This window comes from Triticum dicoccoides, chromosome 5A (assembly GCF_002162155.2).
Source record: "Triticum dicoccoides isolate Atlit2015 ecotype Zavitan chromosome 5A, WEW_v2.0, whole genome shotgun sequence".
Classification (NCBI taxonomy): Eukaryota; Viridiplantae; Streptophyta; class Magnoliopsida; order Poales; family Poaceae; genus Triticum; species Triticum dicoccoides.
Window position 1 is genome coordinate 596365592 of NC_041388.1, and position 17782 is coordinate 596383373.

The 17782-nt window shown below is 46.1% G+C and overlaps 1 protein-coding gene across 1 annotated transcript; it reads right to left on the bottom strand.

Moving 5' to 3' along the window:
* Positions 1 to 14902: 14902 nt before the first annotated feature.
* LOC119303186 (protein CANDIDATE G-PROTEIN COUPLED RECEPTOR 2-like) lies at positions 14903 to 17655 on the bottom strand. The gene is made up of 6 exons (XM_037580284.1): positions 17305 to 17655; positions 16323 to 16514; positions 15657 to 15816; positions 15454 to 15556; positions 15290 to 15371; positions 14903 to 15145 (listed from the first exon to the last, which is right to left on the bottom strand). Exons 1-6 carry the CDS (start codon positions 17608 to 17610, stop codon positions 15068 to 15070), a joined length of 921 nt encoding a protein of 306 aa, XP_037436181.1. The 5' UTR covers positions 17611 to 17655; the 3' UTR covers positions 14903 to 15067.
* Positions 17656 to 17782: the final 127 nt, after the last annotated feature.

Genomic DNA, 17782 nt, shown 5'->3' on the forward strand with positions numbered 1-17782 from the left:
CCCAGTTAGCATGGAAGATACTGACCGCCCCGTGTCACTCCATGAGCGGTACGGGCACACAAAACATATGCTTATTTGAATGATTTGAGGTGGCCCATGCAAATTTACTTGGAATGGCAGAGTAATACTTCATATAGGTAGATATAGTGGACTCGTCAAGAAGAACTTTGGGTTTAAGGATTTGGATGCACAAGCAGCATTCCCACTTAGTACAGGCGAAGGTTAGCAAATAGATTGAGAGGCGACCAACTCGAGAGCGACAATGGTCATAATCATGCATTGTGAATAATTAACATTTAATACGAGCATGAGTAGGATATAAGCACCCTGAACATAAATATCATGAAGGTCGCATCGGTTTTGATTCAACTACATCTGTGAACATGTACCAAGTCAAGCCAGTTGAATCATTCGGAGGAGGATACCATACTATCATACTACATCACGACCATTTTAGTGCATGTTAACACTCAAGATAAATCATTATCCACTCCTAGCTATTTAAGCGTGGCATGAGTAACTATAATCTCTAATTGTCATTGTCGGTGTCAAAACCGGCGGATCTCCGGTAGGGGGTCCTGAACTGTGCATCTAGGTTGGATGGTAACAGGAGGAAGGGTACACAATGTTTTACCCAGGTTCGGGCCCTCTTGATGGAGGTAAAACCCTACGTCATGCTTGATTAATATTGATGATATGGGTAGTACAAGAGTAGATCTACCACGAGATTAGAGAGGCTAAACCCTAGAAGCTAGCCTATGGTATGATTGTATGTTATGGTTGTTGTCCTACGGACTAAAACCCTTCGGTTTATATAGACACTGGAGAGGGTTAGGGTTACACAAGGTCGGTTACAAAGGAGGAGATATCCATATCCGTATTGCCTAGCTTGCCTTCCACGCCAAGTAGAGTCTATCCGGACACGAGACGAAGTCTTCAATCTTGTATCTTCATAGTCTAATAGTCCGGCCAATGGAGATAGTCTGGCTGTCCGGAGACCCCCTAATCCAGGACTCCCACAGTAGCCCCTGAACCAGGCTTCAATGACGATGAGTCCGGCGCGCAGTATTGTCTTCGGCATTGCAAGGCGGGTTCCTTCTCTGAATACATCACAGAAGAATTTGAATACGAGGATAGTGTCCGACCCTGCAAAATAAGTTCCACATACCACCGTAGAGAGAATAATATTTTCGCAAATCTAATTTGCTGGCTTGTTTTGGCAGCATGACATTATGTCATGGCCCGGTGATTATTCGAACCGTTTTTCTTCAACCAGCTCCACACATAACGCGAGGCGGTTTCTTGACACGTCTTGTCAAAGCAGAGATCGTGTTCCCCCAATTACGGGATTCTCATTAATACGGTCGTGGGTAACCCAACCGTGTCTAGGACTCCTAGATTATAGGCAAGTCCCAAACGGCTACGGAGAGGATGCTTGATATTCATCCTCTTTATAAAGGGACAAGGTTTTCGCTTTTTCCCTCTCATGCTCAATCGAACCCCTCCCCCGCCTCGAGTTCTAACACCCAAAGCCCAGGTCAGGTGCTTCAGATCTTCAATCATGTCCGGATCCAGCCTTCAAGGCCAATGGATGCCCTCCTCCGTTACGGAAGAGGATATCAAGAAGTTGAGGGAGGCCAGATACCTGACCGCCGAGGTTTCGCATCGGCTGCCTGCTCGAGGGCAGGTCGTCCCTACTCCCGAACCCAAGGAGAATGTTGTGTTCGTCTCCCACTTCCTCCGAGGCCTAGGCCTCACTCTGGATCCCTTCGTCAGGGGTTTGATGTTCTATTACGGGCTAGATTTCCACGATCTAGCTCCGGACTCCTTTCTCCACATCTCGACATTTATTGTCGTGTGTGAGGCCTTCCTCCGCATTACCCCTCACTTCGGACTGTGGCTCAAGACCTTTGAAGTGAAGCCGAAGATGATCGAGGGGCAACATGCAGCGTGCGGAGGCGCATCAATAGGCAAGATGGAAGGAGCTCCATGGCCGAAAGGTTCCTTTCCAGAGGTGTCCGAATTATGGCAACGGGAGTGGTTTTACGTCACGGCTCCCAGAAGTGCCAAGTGGGCGGCTGCCCCCGCCTTCCGCTCGGGCCCCCCACCACAACTGATGTCATGGATTAGCAGAGGTCTGAGCTGGGGTCCAGCCAAGGACATGCCTATACTGCAAAGCCGAATTCAAGATCTCTTCGAGGGAGATTTTAATTTGGTTATGGTAATGCAAGTTATGCTGGTTCATCAAGTCCAGCCTTGCAAATGCCGGCCCCTTCGCTTGTGGGAGTTCAACCCAGAAGGACCACGTGCCATTCAAAGTTTCCTCGGCCTGACGCACGAGGAGATGTACAAGTCATTCTTCGAACCTCAAATAGAGTGTCGGGATACTACCGAGGACGTGGGCCTGAGCAGTAACCGCGTCGCCGAACAAGTAAGAAAATCTCTAGTCGAACACACCGTCTTTTATTCATCATGAAGTTATTTCTGAGAATTCGCTCTTTGACCAAGACTGGCTAACAAAGGCGAAGATGATTCGGTGTTTGGCCCCCCTTCCTGAGGGTTTGGAAAATCCAGTATTGGAAAAGATGCTCGAGCTCGCACCTTGCCTGGAGCCCTCGAAGGAAGATACGGGGGGAAATAATACGGGCAGACGCGGGCCCCCATCGCTGCCAGTTCCAACCGAGGGAATGAGCGCCTCCATGAAGGAGGATAACCGGGGGAGGAAAAGGACTGCTTCCGAGGATCCGGAAGCCAAGGCCTCCAAACGGGAGAAGAAGTCTCCAACAGAGGGTCCTGCCTCGGGGGGGTGCTCTTGCCGCACAAAGTCTGTGGGGGGATCAGCCCTCCAACGAGTCATAAGTGATCCAAAAAATACTTTAATAGTGAAGGTATACTATCTTTCTTCTGAGAAAATGACCGCCGCATATATCTTACAGTTCAGGCCTTAGCCCCTCTGAGCTGAGCTCGTCTTTGGGGGATCTTCTTTTGGAGATGATGGAGAGCGAAACGCCTCCCCCGGACTCCTCAGCTCAGGAAGCGGGCGACGCCGAAGTGTCGTCGTGGAGGGCCTCTCGGATCCGGTGAGGCCAGAAGATAATCCCATAGACCCCCGAAGTCCCCAGCGTCCGGCTCTCGAAGAGAGCAAACAAAAGAGTCTGGCACTGTCTGGTATGCGGTCGGACGTTCTGAGGGAGCTGGTGGGGTGAGCGGCCATCTCAGAAGAACATCGTACGCTGATGGGTACGGTGATGGAGAGAATTTCGTCCGCCGAAAGTGGATTACATGAAGCCTTTATGAGTCTACTGATAGGCTTTGAGGTACGTGAGATAATATGTGATAGTACCACACATGTTAGGTGTGCCCTGTGTAGATAGTAGCCCCTGAGACTCTGGTTGTCGTCGAGAACGGCGGCGAACAGAGGATCATAGTCCCAGGCAATAACCAGACTGCCTTTATGTGCAGGTGGTGGAAGCTCCGGTGGCTAGCCGGACTAGTGAGTTTGCCGAATTAAAACGGCAACTGGATGTGGCAGACGCTAACATCGAGCTTGTTAACAAGAGGCTTGACGAGGCACAGGGTAAGTGTTATTTTCTGGTGAATGCCACGTAGTAAGAGCAGCATGATGCCAGTATCTTTAATATGTTGTGACTGCAGATGGAGCTACCACCATGGAAACCTTGCGGGCAGAACTTGCCCGAGCCAAGGAACAAGCGAGGATTAGTAATGCGGCTGCTTTGAAGGCGGCCGAAGAGTTGAAAGCCGAGAAGGCCGCACATTGTGAGAGCAAAGAGAAGATGGCCAAGATGGCCGTAGAGTTAAAAGACACTGCCGACCGTTGTCGGCTCCTTGAGAAAGAAAACCGAGCGATGGCAACAGACCTTGAGAAGGCCACGATGGCGGACAAAGACACCCGCTCTGCTATGAGAGCGAAGGAGGAGCTGCGGGAAGCCGGGGATATTGCGGCTGGGAAGCCCATCATGCTACGGAGGAAGTTCGGAGATCCACGGTATGCCCCTCTGGATCGGCTGTGGAGTTCGGCAGATGCATATATGGACTTGGCGGCGAGCGCTGCCGATGCAGCCAAATACTTCCAAGGTCAAACAGATCGTGAGGTGGACAAGCTGTTCTGGTCGCAATTCAACGTTCCAGAGCGTCCCCTTCCATTGACTGATCAGCTAGCCGAATGGGACGAACTAAATAGGTTGTCCGGACTCGCCATGAGGTCTGTCGTGGATCAGCTATGGCCGGAAAAGCCAAAGATGAACAGCTATTTCAGCTTAGTGCAGCAGTTCCTTGGTGCGGTGCCGCGCATTAATGCGATGAAGAGGTCGGCGTGCATAGAAGGCTCGCGGATGGCCCTTGCCCGTGTTAAATCATACTGGGCGGAGATGGATGCTACCACTGTTGCGGCGCAGGGTTCGGCCATAGGCCGAGTGGCTGTCGAGCACTATTTCGAGGAGGTTCTCGAGGGTGCTCGTTTGATAGAGGTTCAGTGCTCAAAGAATATTATGTTTGAGTGATATGTGTTCCCATTGTAAACACAATTTTTTTACGAAATTTTATAAGGTTGTGTTTATACTTTTGCCTGAAAGTAATATGATGCCTCTTGTGCGGCCGTTTATGTATACATGTGTATAACCTGAAATATTGCAGTCGTCGGCTTCAGCCCCCACGCATATAATGCGGAGGTGCTCGCAAAAAACGCGTGTTCACACTTAACCCAATGTATTGGTCCTATTAAGGAGGTGATAGCGCAGCGAACGAGGCAACCAGACTATAATGCTTTAACACTTTCACTTAGCCATAGGAGTTTGATAGTGGGGCTACTAGATAGCCCCTGGTGGCTCCGCACTCTCCTGATTCGGGGTGCGTACATGCCTGGCCGGAAAATGGCCCTTCGTTAAGGCGGAGGAATTCTAACATTCCGATAGGTCATCGAGTGGTTGACCAGTCTCACGCTATATCATGACAGTCAGTTTTCGGCTTTCTCTACTGAGGTGCTCGTCCGGATGAACCAGGGCACAATCGCAGTAGTTCTCCTGGTGCTGCCTTAGCCGATAAAGCGGAACGTAAGGCACCAAAACACAAGAGCCGGGCAAACCCAACATTTGACCAAAGACAATGATTCGGAGCTCATGCATATAAGGCCAAACTCGTGACGCCGAACACTCCCTAAGGTATTCGGTCTTTATGGTATAAAATGGGCCTAAATAGTGCCCTTTGTAAGAAGCCCCTTGTGTCCAGGTACGTGCATTATTCTGACGTGGCCACATGCCAAGACGTCAGCATCCTTCTCAATTGTGCTGAGAATTCGGTGGATGTGTATCAACAAGAGACAGTAAAAAGGTTTACGCAGGGTCTTAATCTAAAAAGAATCCTTGGAGCGGGTCCCTTCTGCACGTCTGCGCATGTGTCTCCGTTGTGCCGTATCCTGGGCGGGTGTAGCACGATGGTCATCTGTAAAAGAGAGGAACTTAGGTGAAAGAGTTGTCATGCAAAAAGTTGGTTTTTTAAAGAAACCATGTATAACTAGAAATGAGTAGAAATTGCCACTTGCATGTGCGCGTTGAGCCCCTTGTATTTGTATAGGGGTGTGGCCATCAATCCGATACAAATTACATATAGCAGCGCCGGACTCGTCTAACCGCGTCCGTGGTCTTGACGACCTATCAAATGCTTTAGTTGGTGAGGCCGTCGTGCAAAGATCGCTTAATACTTCCATTCACTGTAATGATGCCACGTGGACCGGGCATCTTGAGTGTGAGGGAAGCGTAATGCGGTATTGCATTAAAGCGAGCAAAAGCTTCGCGTCCAAGTAGTGCTTAATAACCACATCGGAACGGAGCAATGTGGAAGGTTAAATGTTCACTACGGGAGTTATCGGGGAAGCCGAATATAACTTTTAGTAGCAGGGATCCCGCGCAGTGAGCCCCTGGGCCTGGCATTACTCCTTTAAAGGTAGTGTTGCTATGGAAAATTTTCGTTGGGTCTATCCCCATTTCGCAGATTGTATCCTGGTATATCAGGTTTAAACTGCTACCACCGTCCATCAGGACTCATGCAAAGTGGTATCCGTCAATTATTGGGTCTAATACCAGGGGAGCCCATCCTGCCCGCCGGATACTTGCTGAGTAATCACGATGGTCGAAAGTGATCGGTTGAGACGACCAGTGGCAGGGTTTTGCGGTGATAGGCCCTTGGGCATATTTATCTGGGAGGGCCGCTTTGCTTTCCTTGATCACGTGTAATACGTTGACTATTTTGACTTCTGATGGAAACTTCTTTTGTTCCCCAGTGTCTTGCTTGAGAGGCTCATCCTCATCTTCGCTTGGTGTATCCTCCCCCTTGTGTATGGCGTTGAGCTTGCCGGACTTCTTGAAGACCCAACATTCTCTGTGGGTATGATTAGCGGGTTTACCAGGGGTGCTATGGATCTGACATACTTGGTCCAGAATTTTGTTCAGGCTGGACAGTTCATCTCTAGCGCCTTTAAAGGGTGGCTTTTGCTGACCTGGCCGAGAGCTTCAGAATCCGGCGTGTACCGTCGTGCTCTTCGGGTTGTCTTCTTTATTCCGACACTTATTATTTTTGCTGCGTCGGGATTTCCCGTTTTCATCTATAACTTCGGATGTGCTTGGGTCACTGGTGCTGCATCTGGCTAGCCAGCTGTCCTCACCCGCGCAAAAGCGGGTCATGAGGCTTGTTAATGCTGCCATTGTTCTCGGCTTTTCTTGGCCGAGGTGTTTGGCAAGCCATTCGTCGTGGACGCTATGCTTAAAAGTTGCCAAGGCTTTGGCATCCGGGCAGTCAACTATTTGGTTCTTCTTAATAAGAAACCTATTCCAAAGCTTTCAGGCTGACTCTCCGGGCTGTTGAGTTATATGACTCAGATCGTCCGCATCCGGGGGTCGGACATAAGTCCCTTGAAAATTTGCCTGAAAAGCGTCTTCGAGCTCTTCCCATCTTCCAATGGAGTTTTCGGGGAGGCTTTTAAGCCAGTGCCGAGCTGGCCCTTTGAGCTTGAGGGGTAAGTACTTGATGGCGTGGAGATCATCTCCTCATGCCATATGGATATGGAGGATGTAGTCCTCAATCCAGACCCCAGGGTCTGTTGTTCCGTCGTATGCTTTTATGTTTACGGGTTTGAATCCCTTTGGAAATTCATGGTCCAGTACCTCATCGGTGAAACATAGGGGGGGTGTGGCACACCTGTATCTGGGTGTACCGCGTTATTCTGATGTTTGTTGTTACATCATATGCTGGGGCGTGCTTGCATGGTCCATAGATGGATCTGGTTGCGCCGTCCTTTTGGTGCGAGCCCTCGTGTGGATCGCTTATTGGCTTGTTAGTGGAGTTGTTTGCTGCTCCATGTTGGCCGTGAGGTCGTCTATCCGACCAGGTGGCCGTTTTGATTTTTGGTTATGGGGGATCTAGGGCCTCCTCATCGAATTCGGGTAGCAACTTCCGCTTCGGGTAGCTCTTGGTGGGGTGATTACCACCATACTTCGCTGCTGTGTTGAGTACTTTACTCCATCTGATTTGGAGTGTGTCCTGTGCAGCCTTGAGCCTTTGCTTCTGCTTTTTCAGACTCCTCGCGATGGCAACAAGCCTTTGATGGGCATTCTGCTGCTCCGGGTGCCTGTCCGGCGTTATGTCATCCGGACTATTATCTTTGACAGAATTGGTTTGTTCGGTTTGATTCTCCGTATTGCCGTGGTCTGACAGTGGTTCGCCCTGCTCCAACGCTGGGTCTGTATGATCGTTATTTCTGCCGAGGCAGGATTTGGGGTGGCGCTTACGCCGCCGCTTTGACTGCTTCTTGAGGGGACAAGCCTTCGTTGCATCCTTCCGTTCCTCGTCGTCGTCTTCTTTTGGGGTGTCCACCATGTATACGTCATATGATGAGGTGGACGTCCAGCGCCCTGTGGGCGGTGGTTCCTCTTCGCCTCCCGCATCGTCGTCCATACCATCGATGTTTTAGGAGTCGAAGTTGAGCATGTCAGTTGAGTCATCGACAGTGGCTACCAGGTGGGTGGTGGGTGGGCCTCGAATTTCTTCGTCGTCCGCATCCCAGTCCTACCAGACATAGTTCGGCCAGGATTCTCCTGACAAGGAGAGAGACCTTAATGAGTTCAGTATGTCACCAAAGGGCGAGTGCTAAAAAATATCCGCGGAGGTAAACTCCATGATCGGCGCCCAATCGGATTCGATAGGAACGGGCGCAGGCGGTTCGGAGTCCGTGGCCGGAGAAGGATCCGGCAGTTTAACAACACGGCTCTCGTGCAAGGCAAGGTCGATGTTCGGCTCGATCGCCGCTAAGGGTAAGGCCTCTGTGGCGGGGTCCATCCACCCGTCCGCGGAAGGCGCGACTGGCTCCGAATTGAGGGTCGAAGCGGTTGCCGGTGCGATCTCCTTAACACTATCCGATGGGAGAGCTAGGTCATGCTCATCGTGACCGCGTGGCGCACAAGGCAGAGGCTCGAATCCGTCGAAGATCAAATCTCCACGGATATCGGTCGTGTAGTTTAAGCTTCCAAACTTGACCAGGTGGCCAGGGGCGTAACTTTCCATCTGCTCCAGATGGCCAAGCGAATTGGCCCGCAGTGCAAAGCTGCCGAGCACGAAGATCTGTTCGGGGAGAAAAGTCTCACCCTGGACCGCATCGCTATTGATGATAGTAGGAGCCATCAAGCCTAACGACGACGACACAGAGGAACTCTCAATGAAAGCACCAATGTCGGTGTCAAAACCGGTGGATCTTGGGTAGGGGGTCCCGAACTGTGCGTCTAGGCTGGATGGTAACAGGAGGCAGGGGACACAATGTTTTACCCAGGTTCGGGCCCTCTTGATGGAGGTAAAACCCTACGTCCTGCTTGATTAATATTGATGATATGGGTAGTACAAGAGTAGATCTACCACGAGATCAGAGAGGCTAAACCCTAGAAGCTAGCCTATGGTATGATTGTATGTTATGGTTGTTGTCCTATGGACTAAAACCCTTCGGTTTATATAGACACCAGAGAGGGTTAGGGTTACACAAGGTCGGTTACAAAGGAGGAGATATCCATATCTGTATTGCCTAGCTTGCCTTCCACGCCAAGTAGAGTCCTATCCGGACACGAGACGAAGTCTTCAATCTTGTATCTTCATAGTCTAACAGTCCGGCCAATGGAGATAGTCCGGCTGTCCGGAGACCCCCTAATCCAGGACTCCCTCAGTCATCACAAACATGTTTACTCATAATATGTTGAATCAAGAACGGCTGAGCTAAACATATTTACAAATATGAAAACAAGAAGAGTTCATACCAGCTTTCCTTCGCCGCGATCAGTTCATCAAATCATCGTCATTATTTCCTTTCACTTGCAAGACTGAATGAAAATAATAATGGAGTGTGCCATGGACTAAGCTGGAATCTGCAAATATTTTATTCAAAGGAGAAACAAGGTAATATGGGCTCTTTGTTAGATCAATAATAATGCATATGAGAGCCACTCAACATTTTTATCGTGGTCTTCTCCTTACGACAACTCGAATAAAAGAAAAGAATTTTAGAGAAACACGCTGAAATATTTTTAGAGTTTTTAGTTTTTTTTAAGAAAGCAAACTAACAAAGGGAAAAAAGAGGAAAACTATTTACACGGGAAAGCAACCAACAAACAAAAGAAGAAGCAAGAAATATTTTTGGCTTTTATTTTACTACTACGAATTAACTAAATAAGGAAGAAAAACTGAAAAGAAGCAAGAAATATTTTGAGGTTTTTGAAGTTTTTCAAACACACAAGAAGAAAGCAAAAATAAAACTAACATGGATATACAATGAAAGAGGATGAACACCGACAATCTAGAATGAATGTGTGATACATGAATGTAATGTCAGCGAGAAATATGTACTCCCCAAACTTAGACTTTTGGGCTAAGTTGGTCTATGGCCACTGGTGGACTGGATAATACCCGTGGTAGTTGTTCGGGTTGTACTCGAGTGCGGCATTGGCTTACAAATGTCTTCCCAAGCTCTAAAACAAATAAGTTTCATTATCCTTATTAATCATAGTCCACCATAATTTCCTAACAATAGAAGCTAGTTTCTTAATGGTAGTTTTGCACAAGACTATGTTGGACATGTAATAAACAGGCAAAGAGACAAACGCAAATTTAATGAGAGTAAGTCTACGAGCATGTGAAAGCCTATTTGCCTTGTAGCAACTAGGTTTAGCCTTAAAATTTCCTATAATAAAATTGTAGGCAGCAACTCTTTTCTTACATGGAAGAATGAGAGGATGACCAAGATGAGTGGTATTAAGATCCATTCATGATGGAGTTTCTGAGAGCATTATCCGTATGTTTGCTAAACAAGATGGCAGATTTATTCCAATTGGGAGTTTGACCAGAGGGTGGACAAAATTAATTAATAATACGAGCAATGGTATTGGCATCTTCATTATCTACCCTATCACACACAATTAAGTCACCAGCAACCATTAGAGAATGGATAGGGGGACAAGAGGCCACCAGCTGGATACTGCTCAACTATTTGTATTTAAAGCATCTTGCATAGAAAACGACAATTCGTTGATAACAAGAGTAAAAAGATACGGAAACAGAGGACAACCTTGTTGGCTACCTCATGATCCTTTAAAGCCGCCAAAAGGTTGTCCATTAATGTTAACAGAAAAGGTGGCAGTAGATATGCATTCATAAATTAAATCTACAAAATGACCATGTAACCCTTTATGAAGCAAAGCTCTCTTGATGATATCCCATTCTATCATATCAAAAGCTTTAGCTAGATCTATTTTTAAGCATGAAAGCTTCATGTTTCCAAGAATTAAGCTGAAAGAGTGGGTAACCTCCTGAGCAACAATAATATTATTTGCAATTCTTCCTTGAATGAAAGCTATGGGTATGTAATTAGGTAAAAGATCTTTAAGCCTATTAGCCAAAGTTTTTGTGATGATTTTATAAACTACATTACAAAGGCTAGTAGGTCTAAAGTCTTGAGGGTTCTTAGCATTATCCTTCTTATGAATTACAGTAATATATGTTTTGTTTAGTCAAGGGTGCATCTTACCTCTAATGTAGAAATATTGTACCAACTTCGTAACATCATCTCGAATCCAATTCCAAACATCAAAGGCCACATTGAGACCATCTAGTCTTGGAGACGCATTTTTCTTCATCTCTTTGTGAACCCGTAGAATTTCATATTTATCTCGCATAGTTCGCCAATCTATCATGTTTTCAAAGTTACTGTGAAAAGGTGGGAGGACATTTAAATTAGTTTGCTAGAGGTAAACAAGCTAGAAAAATAATTAATAGAACAATAAGCAATAGCATAAGGATTTGAACCAAGTTTTCATTATGGTCGATAATCACATTAATCCTATTTTTTCTCCTCTTAAGAATCTAGTTACGAAAATAGTTGGTGTTCTTGTCTCCTTTCGTAGCCCAATGCCATTTAGCCCTTTGCGTGTATAATTCTGTTAGTTTAGTCATAATCTTGTCATACTGTTGCATAAGGCCAGCTTCCAAATTGTGATCCTACAAGTGAGTAGGGGCAGATTATATCATTTCTATCTCTTAATGGATGGTATCTAATTGTTGCTTTAAAGGCCTCTTATTTTTGCTCCATTTCCTTACGGTGCCTGCAAATAAAGCAGTTCAATATGGTATGCTTTATCATTAGTAGCCGTCCAATTATTTCTTATAGTACTATGATAATCATACTCAAACAACCACCAGTTTTCAAATTTAAAGTTTTTTTTTAGTTTTTTACTAGGACTATATTGGATATCGTATAGATAGGAGCATGATCACTATACATAATAGGAAGATTGTAAATAGAGGTGTTGGGAAACTTAAACGCTCATAAGTAGGAAAAGAAGTAAAATGCTTATTGCACCAGGTAAAAGCAGGACCAGTATAACCCGTGTTGTTGGAAATATGCCCTAGAGGCAATAATAAGATGTTATTATGCCATTTCCATGTCTGTAATTATGTTTATATTTCTATATATATATGCTATAATTGCATTGGTTCTTGAATATGGGATTCAGACGAAAATCCAATTGCATGTGTGGAAACATAGACACCAAGAAGAAATCCGGATAATCTGAGATTTTATTTGTGGAAGAAAGTTATGAACTACCCACATGAGATGACCACCCCTAGCGCCCCCACTTCCATAAGGAAGGACTGGGCCGAATTGGATAGGGAGGGAGTCTCCTTCCACCAAGTGGAAGAGGAGAAAGACTCCTCCTTGGGAGCCCCCTCCCCCCTCTCCACCTATATATATATATATGTGTGTGTGTGTCGAGGGCTCCCTCTTGCAACACACCAATCCAAAGTGGATCTCTCCCTCATAGGTTCACGCTCTCCCTGCTAATTGGCATGAGTGTTTAGACTCCTAATTAGCCAGGCTCTAATCTAGGTCTAATTGGTCTACGAGAATGAGACTCTTAATTAGATGAGAAAAGCCGCTAGTCTTTCTCCCTACTACTATAGAATGTGTGGACACCTCAGAGGGTTCATCTACTTCAACTCTCACCTCGGTGAACATTCTCGCGGTTAGTAGGTATAACCTAGCTATAGGACTCGTCGCGCTACATCGACTCTTCACTGCTTCCTCTACACTGCCCGTCGGTGAGTTTGATCATTACCGCCATCTTCACAGTGTTCCTGAATATGATCGTGTAGCATATTTTTTGTTGTTGCATAGCACGTTCCTATCCACATATCTATTGGTCCACTTCTCTTAACATGATTAGTAAAGGCAGCCATACGATGATGGTTTGAAACAACATTACTATTCTTCTCCGAGGGATTAACTATATCATTAAAGTCATCCAACCTTCTTCCAAATATCCCTGGCCTTGCGATGATGGGGATTGCCATAGACACAAACTAACGTGAAACTAAAGTTGGTACTAGTATGAACAACAGACGCTAATATCATATTCTGACTAGAGTTGTAGATATCTCGCAGGATGTCGTCCGCCCACATGACCCAAAGGCCTCCAGATCGGCCTTCTGCGGGAACAACAAAACTACCCCAAATAGGAAAATGATTGACTAGATCATGAAATTTAATCCTAGACGAAAGAGCTTCTGAGATTAAGGTAACCTTCGCTTTCATTGATGACATCAAATTGGCAAAATACTACATTTTATTATTTCCTAGGGAAATTACCAGCATTCCTTGCAGTATTGGGGACGAGTATTACATCTCCATTGCTGCCAGGGATGTCCCAACGGAGATTTCTCCTTCCTATATTATGCAATCAAGTATATCGGGACCAACGCCTATTCTCCTACGACCCATCATCACTATGCATTGGACAACTGAAGGGAATCGGACACACAAGAGGAAGCGGTAGTGGGCTAACTCGCTAGATCGGGGTAGGAAAAGGAGGTGACCTTGGGTTGGCATGGTGGATTGTTGATAGCGGGGAGTGGTCAATCAATAGAGCAGGGATTGGATGTAAAGGATGTGAGGGGGTTGCAGATGGACTGGATGGAGCGGGGAGGAACCAAGGAGATGGAAGGGATCAGGATTGTGGCGGCTTGGCTTCCCTTTCTTGCAACGGATAGCTGGTGAGGGAAGAGGACCCCGTTAGTGTGGTGGCTTGGACCCTCCTGGGTTTGCAGCGGTAGGTTGATAGAGGGGATTTGGGGGAGATGGTTGTTGGCTGATGGAAAAGAGGAACTGACAGGAGGCATAATGAATTGGAAGGAAGAACAAATCAGAGGTTAGATGTAGGGAGAGAAATCCAGAGCATGATGCTCAAATTCCACTAGGGAGGCAATGCCGGAGAATCGCCGGAGAATAAGGGTCTAGAAGAGCAATGGAGCCGTTTTCCTACCGAGCATTACATAGTGCTCCTTTCAATTTTGAGGATGAGTTTATTTTTTATAACAATAGGAGGGGTTGTCGAAGCGAAAAATCCTAATATGAGCATAAGCTCAAATGCTCTTGGCATGAACAGTAAATTCAAAAGCAATTCAAAAAATTCTGATTTTTTGTGGGCAAACTTAAGAAATGTTTCGAGTGCTTGCAAATTTTCATCATCATATCACATTTGTGGAAGTCGTGGCAAAAAAGATAATCAACGCTCCAAAATACTTTCGAAAATAGCATCTTCGAAGCGTCAACTTTTTTTTGCCACAACTTACACGAATGTGATTTCAAGCTGAAACTTTGCAAGCACTCAAAATATTTATTAATGTTTGCCAAAAAAAGGATTTTTATGATTTATTTTCATATTTTTTTTTGTTTTACTGTTCATCTGGGCTCATTTGAGACCCGAGAAACTCCATGTCCGTGTCCAAGAGCATTTGTGGGCGTCCGTTTGACGGGAAAACCGTGTCTACGGACGGGTGAACGCAGCTAACCAATGGCCTCTAACACCTAAATCAAAATCAATGGCCTCTGTTTCAGGCCGTTGAAGCGCTGTCTGTCGCGTCATGAACTCATGTCACCTTCGTCCAGTCTCCCTCACGGAACTTCAGCGGCAGCAGCGCCCTCCATCCTCCAAGCCGTAACTAATACTCTAAATAACTGCTGTCACTGCCCATGCCAATGCCATATCCAATCCAACAACGTACACCAGTACACAGAAATGACACAAGGATACCATGTGTGCAGTAACTGCCTCGAATCTCACTCCAACTTCCTGCTTGCACTGGCAACTCGAAATACCCAAGTAGTAATAGTAACACTAGTAGCGAAAAGATTCCAGAGAGCTGCCAGAACAAAACATAGGGCAAGTTATGCGTCCACATACATGTACCACCAGTTATGGCTTTCAAGTTTCGACAGCGTCTCGTCGTGATAAGTAATTGGCAATCTGAGGTATGGCAATTCTTGAGGTGCCAAACAGATGGTGACAGAGGACATAAATCAGGTGTGCGTATCGATAAATTTACACATTTTCATTGATTATAATGGTTGTTGCTTGTTAGGGTACAATCTCTGTTCTAAGATTCATTCAGTTTCCAGGATGACGCTACTCCGTGCAAATTCACATACAAATAAGTCATACAGCGTGAATGGACTCCGCAGGCAGGTTTAATCCCAGTCAGCGTCAAAGAACCCAGCGTCTTTCATCTCGGAGTAGTATACGTTCTCTAGAAGCATATCTTCCTCCTACAACATCACACAAACAAACAGGCAAAGACATAGACAATCACTACAGGAACAAAAAGGCACATAAAACACTCCAGTGTACAAGCTGAAGACGATAGGAGTACAGAAAGAGAGGTATTAATTTCATAGGTAAGAAGAAGGTACCTGGAAAAAGTCTGCTAAGAAAGTCACATACAGAAGTGGAAGGTAAAGCGCGTGGTAACAGACAGTAGTGAGGTTATACAGCCTGCACAATAGACAAAACTCAAATTTTGCTCTCAAGTGCAGAATAAGCTAGAACAATATGAGCTGTGGTATTATTTATGTACCATAAACCAAATCCAGCTCCACATGCAATGAGGAAACAGCCAAACAGCGATAGGCCGTTAAGTGCCAGCATTGCACACACATACTGGTAATATGCTGGTTTTGCTGTCATAAAAAGGTGAAATGATATTGAGTACACAATGATGATCATCAAACAACAGATTTGAAACATACAAAATTATACAGCATTAGTGTAACCAATTACCAGGTAGCCTGTCTTTCCACCTCGAGTGATGCATGAAAACAATCAAGCCATAAACTCCTGTAAGCACCAATTTGTGGAGAATCCATAGGCCCCATTTCCCACCAGTTCCTTGGTCAGCATCGATAAACAAAGGAACACCAAAGCCAAATACATATATGGTCTGAAGAGGGAGGAAATGTGAGGCCAAAGGCAACATACAGTTCCCTAGCTATATGCATGACAAAAACTATCGTTCAAACATCCACCTGCAGCATAATCTAATGCAATGAAACAACATAGAGTGAAGAGTTAAACTATGGAGTGTGTTTTCTCTCTGTAGCAGCCCAAAACTCATTTTATAGTATCAACTTTCAAGAGATAAGACCCTGCGAGATTTAGCATCAACAGAAACCAGATACAGACTTGAATACACACTCCATTATGAAACAATGGTGATCATTTTATTTACTTGTAATAAAAAGACATGGTGAACCTGATAAATAGTTAATTTGTTTCCGTTCCATATTTTTATTAAGAATAAATCAATGATATCCTATACTCCCTCCTTGAACTAAAACCAGATCACTTATTTTCGAACGGGGGTAATGCTTACGAAAAATCTGGCCCATCATACATTATTTGAACTGGGAAAATAAAGAAACGTCGCACCATGGAGGGGTAACATACCTTGAGCAATACATCAGCACTGACTACAGCACCAGAGATAACAAAGGTACGTCCCAAAGACTCATAACCACTGGCTTCATTTCCTTGAAGTAGAAATGCTATAAGACTAACTTCCAAGAATAACATTCCAGATTTGGTAAACAATGAAAACACATTCCATGAGAAGGCCCTATCAGGCATACACTGCCACGCCTGTCAGTCAATAAAACTGCTGTTAAACAAGAGTAATAGAAACAGACAATATACAATGGAACATATGAGCAACGTTACTGAAGATGAAACAGATCAAAAATCACATGCATATGAGCAGCGGTTGCTCATGCAATTACCCCATAGAACAGTGGCATTAGTAAACGCATATACCTGAAATCTGAAACTAGTAACCAGGCCAATGTGTAATCAAGCAACCGGAAACTAGCAACCAGGCCAATTGTACTCAAGTTGTTTGTAGTCTTGAACAGAAATACCTACCAGAAGCCTGCTGCTAGCTCATCATTAATTACCAGACCAAAACCTACCCATATACCCACTCATCTGCTTCTGTGATCACAACCCAACTTCCATTCATTCAATTGCCAAGTTGAAAAAACAAAAGGTAAACCATATGTACACAAAATAGACTTGTCTAATGAAAAGTCTACCTAACTTGTACGGTTGTACCCAATTATTCTGCTCCTCAATCAAACACAAGCAAGCATACAAAACTTGAACTGTTCAGTAAGTCTAAGAACGCAGATTCATATCCGCGGTTCCATAGCTGTAACCTTTCTTGCTGCTGATCCTACCCAACGTTATGATAACTGATTGAACTCGTCTACCTACTTCACTAGCCTCTAGTAGAAGAAGTCAAAAAAAAGCACTGTTTTTTTTACGGAAAAAAAACTAGCACGAGTTACTCCACATCATTTATGCATCAGAATTCACCAAAAAACACTACTAGCAGCCAGAGTTGGGAACGGTAACGGGGGCGAGCGGGCCGGACCTGGAGGAAGCACCAGAGGAGGTTGAGGAGGGCGACGGCCCAGAGGAGCGCGTAGTAGGCAACGACGACGACGTGGGAGCGGCCGTAGCTGAGGCGGCGGAAGCTGCGGCGGGCCTGCCAGGCCAGGAACCCGACGAAGGCCAGCGACGGCAGCATCACCGCCAGGCTGTACCAGGCCCCGTGGCAGTCGGACACCCACCACAGGGGCCCCGACCCGGACCCTAGGGCGGCGCCGGAGCCCGACGAGTTGGCGGAGTCCGGCGCCACCGCCAGCGCCATGGCGCCCTCCAGGAGCCGCCTCGGCATCGGCGCCGGGGGCCCGGCGGGCGGACGGGCGGGCGGGCTAGGGTTTGGGGTGGGGCGGGGCGGGGGGAATTCGGTCAGGTCGCGCACGCTCGCTTCGTGGGGAACTCTGGAGCTGGGTCAAAAGTGGGGGAGGAGTAGGATGAAGGAGAGGGGATCGATCGTAAGGAAGGAA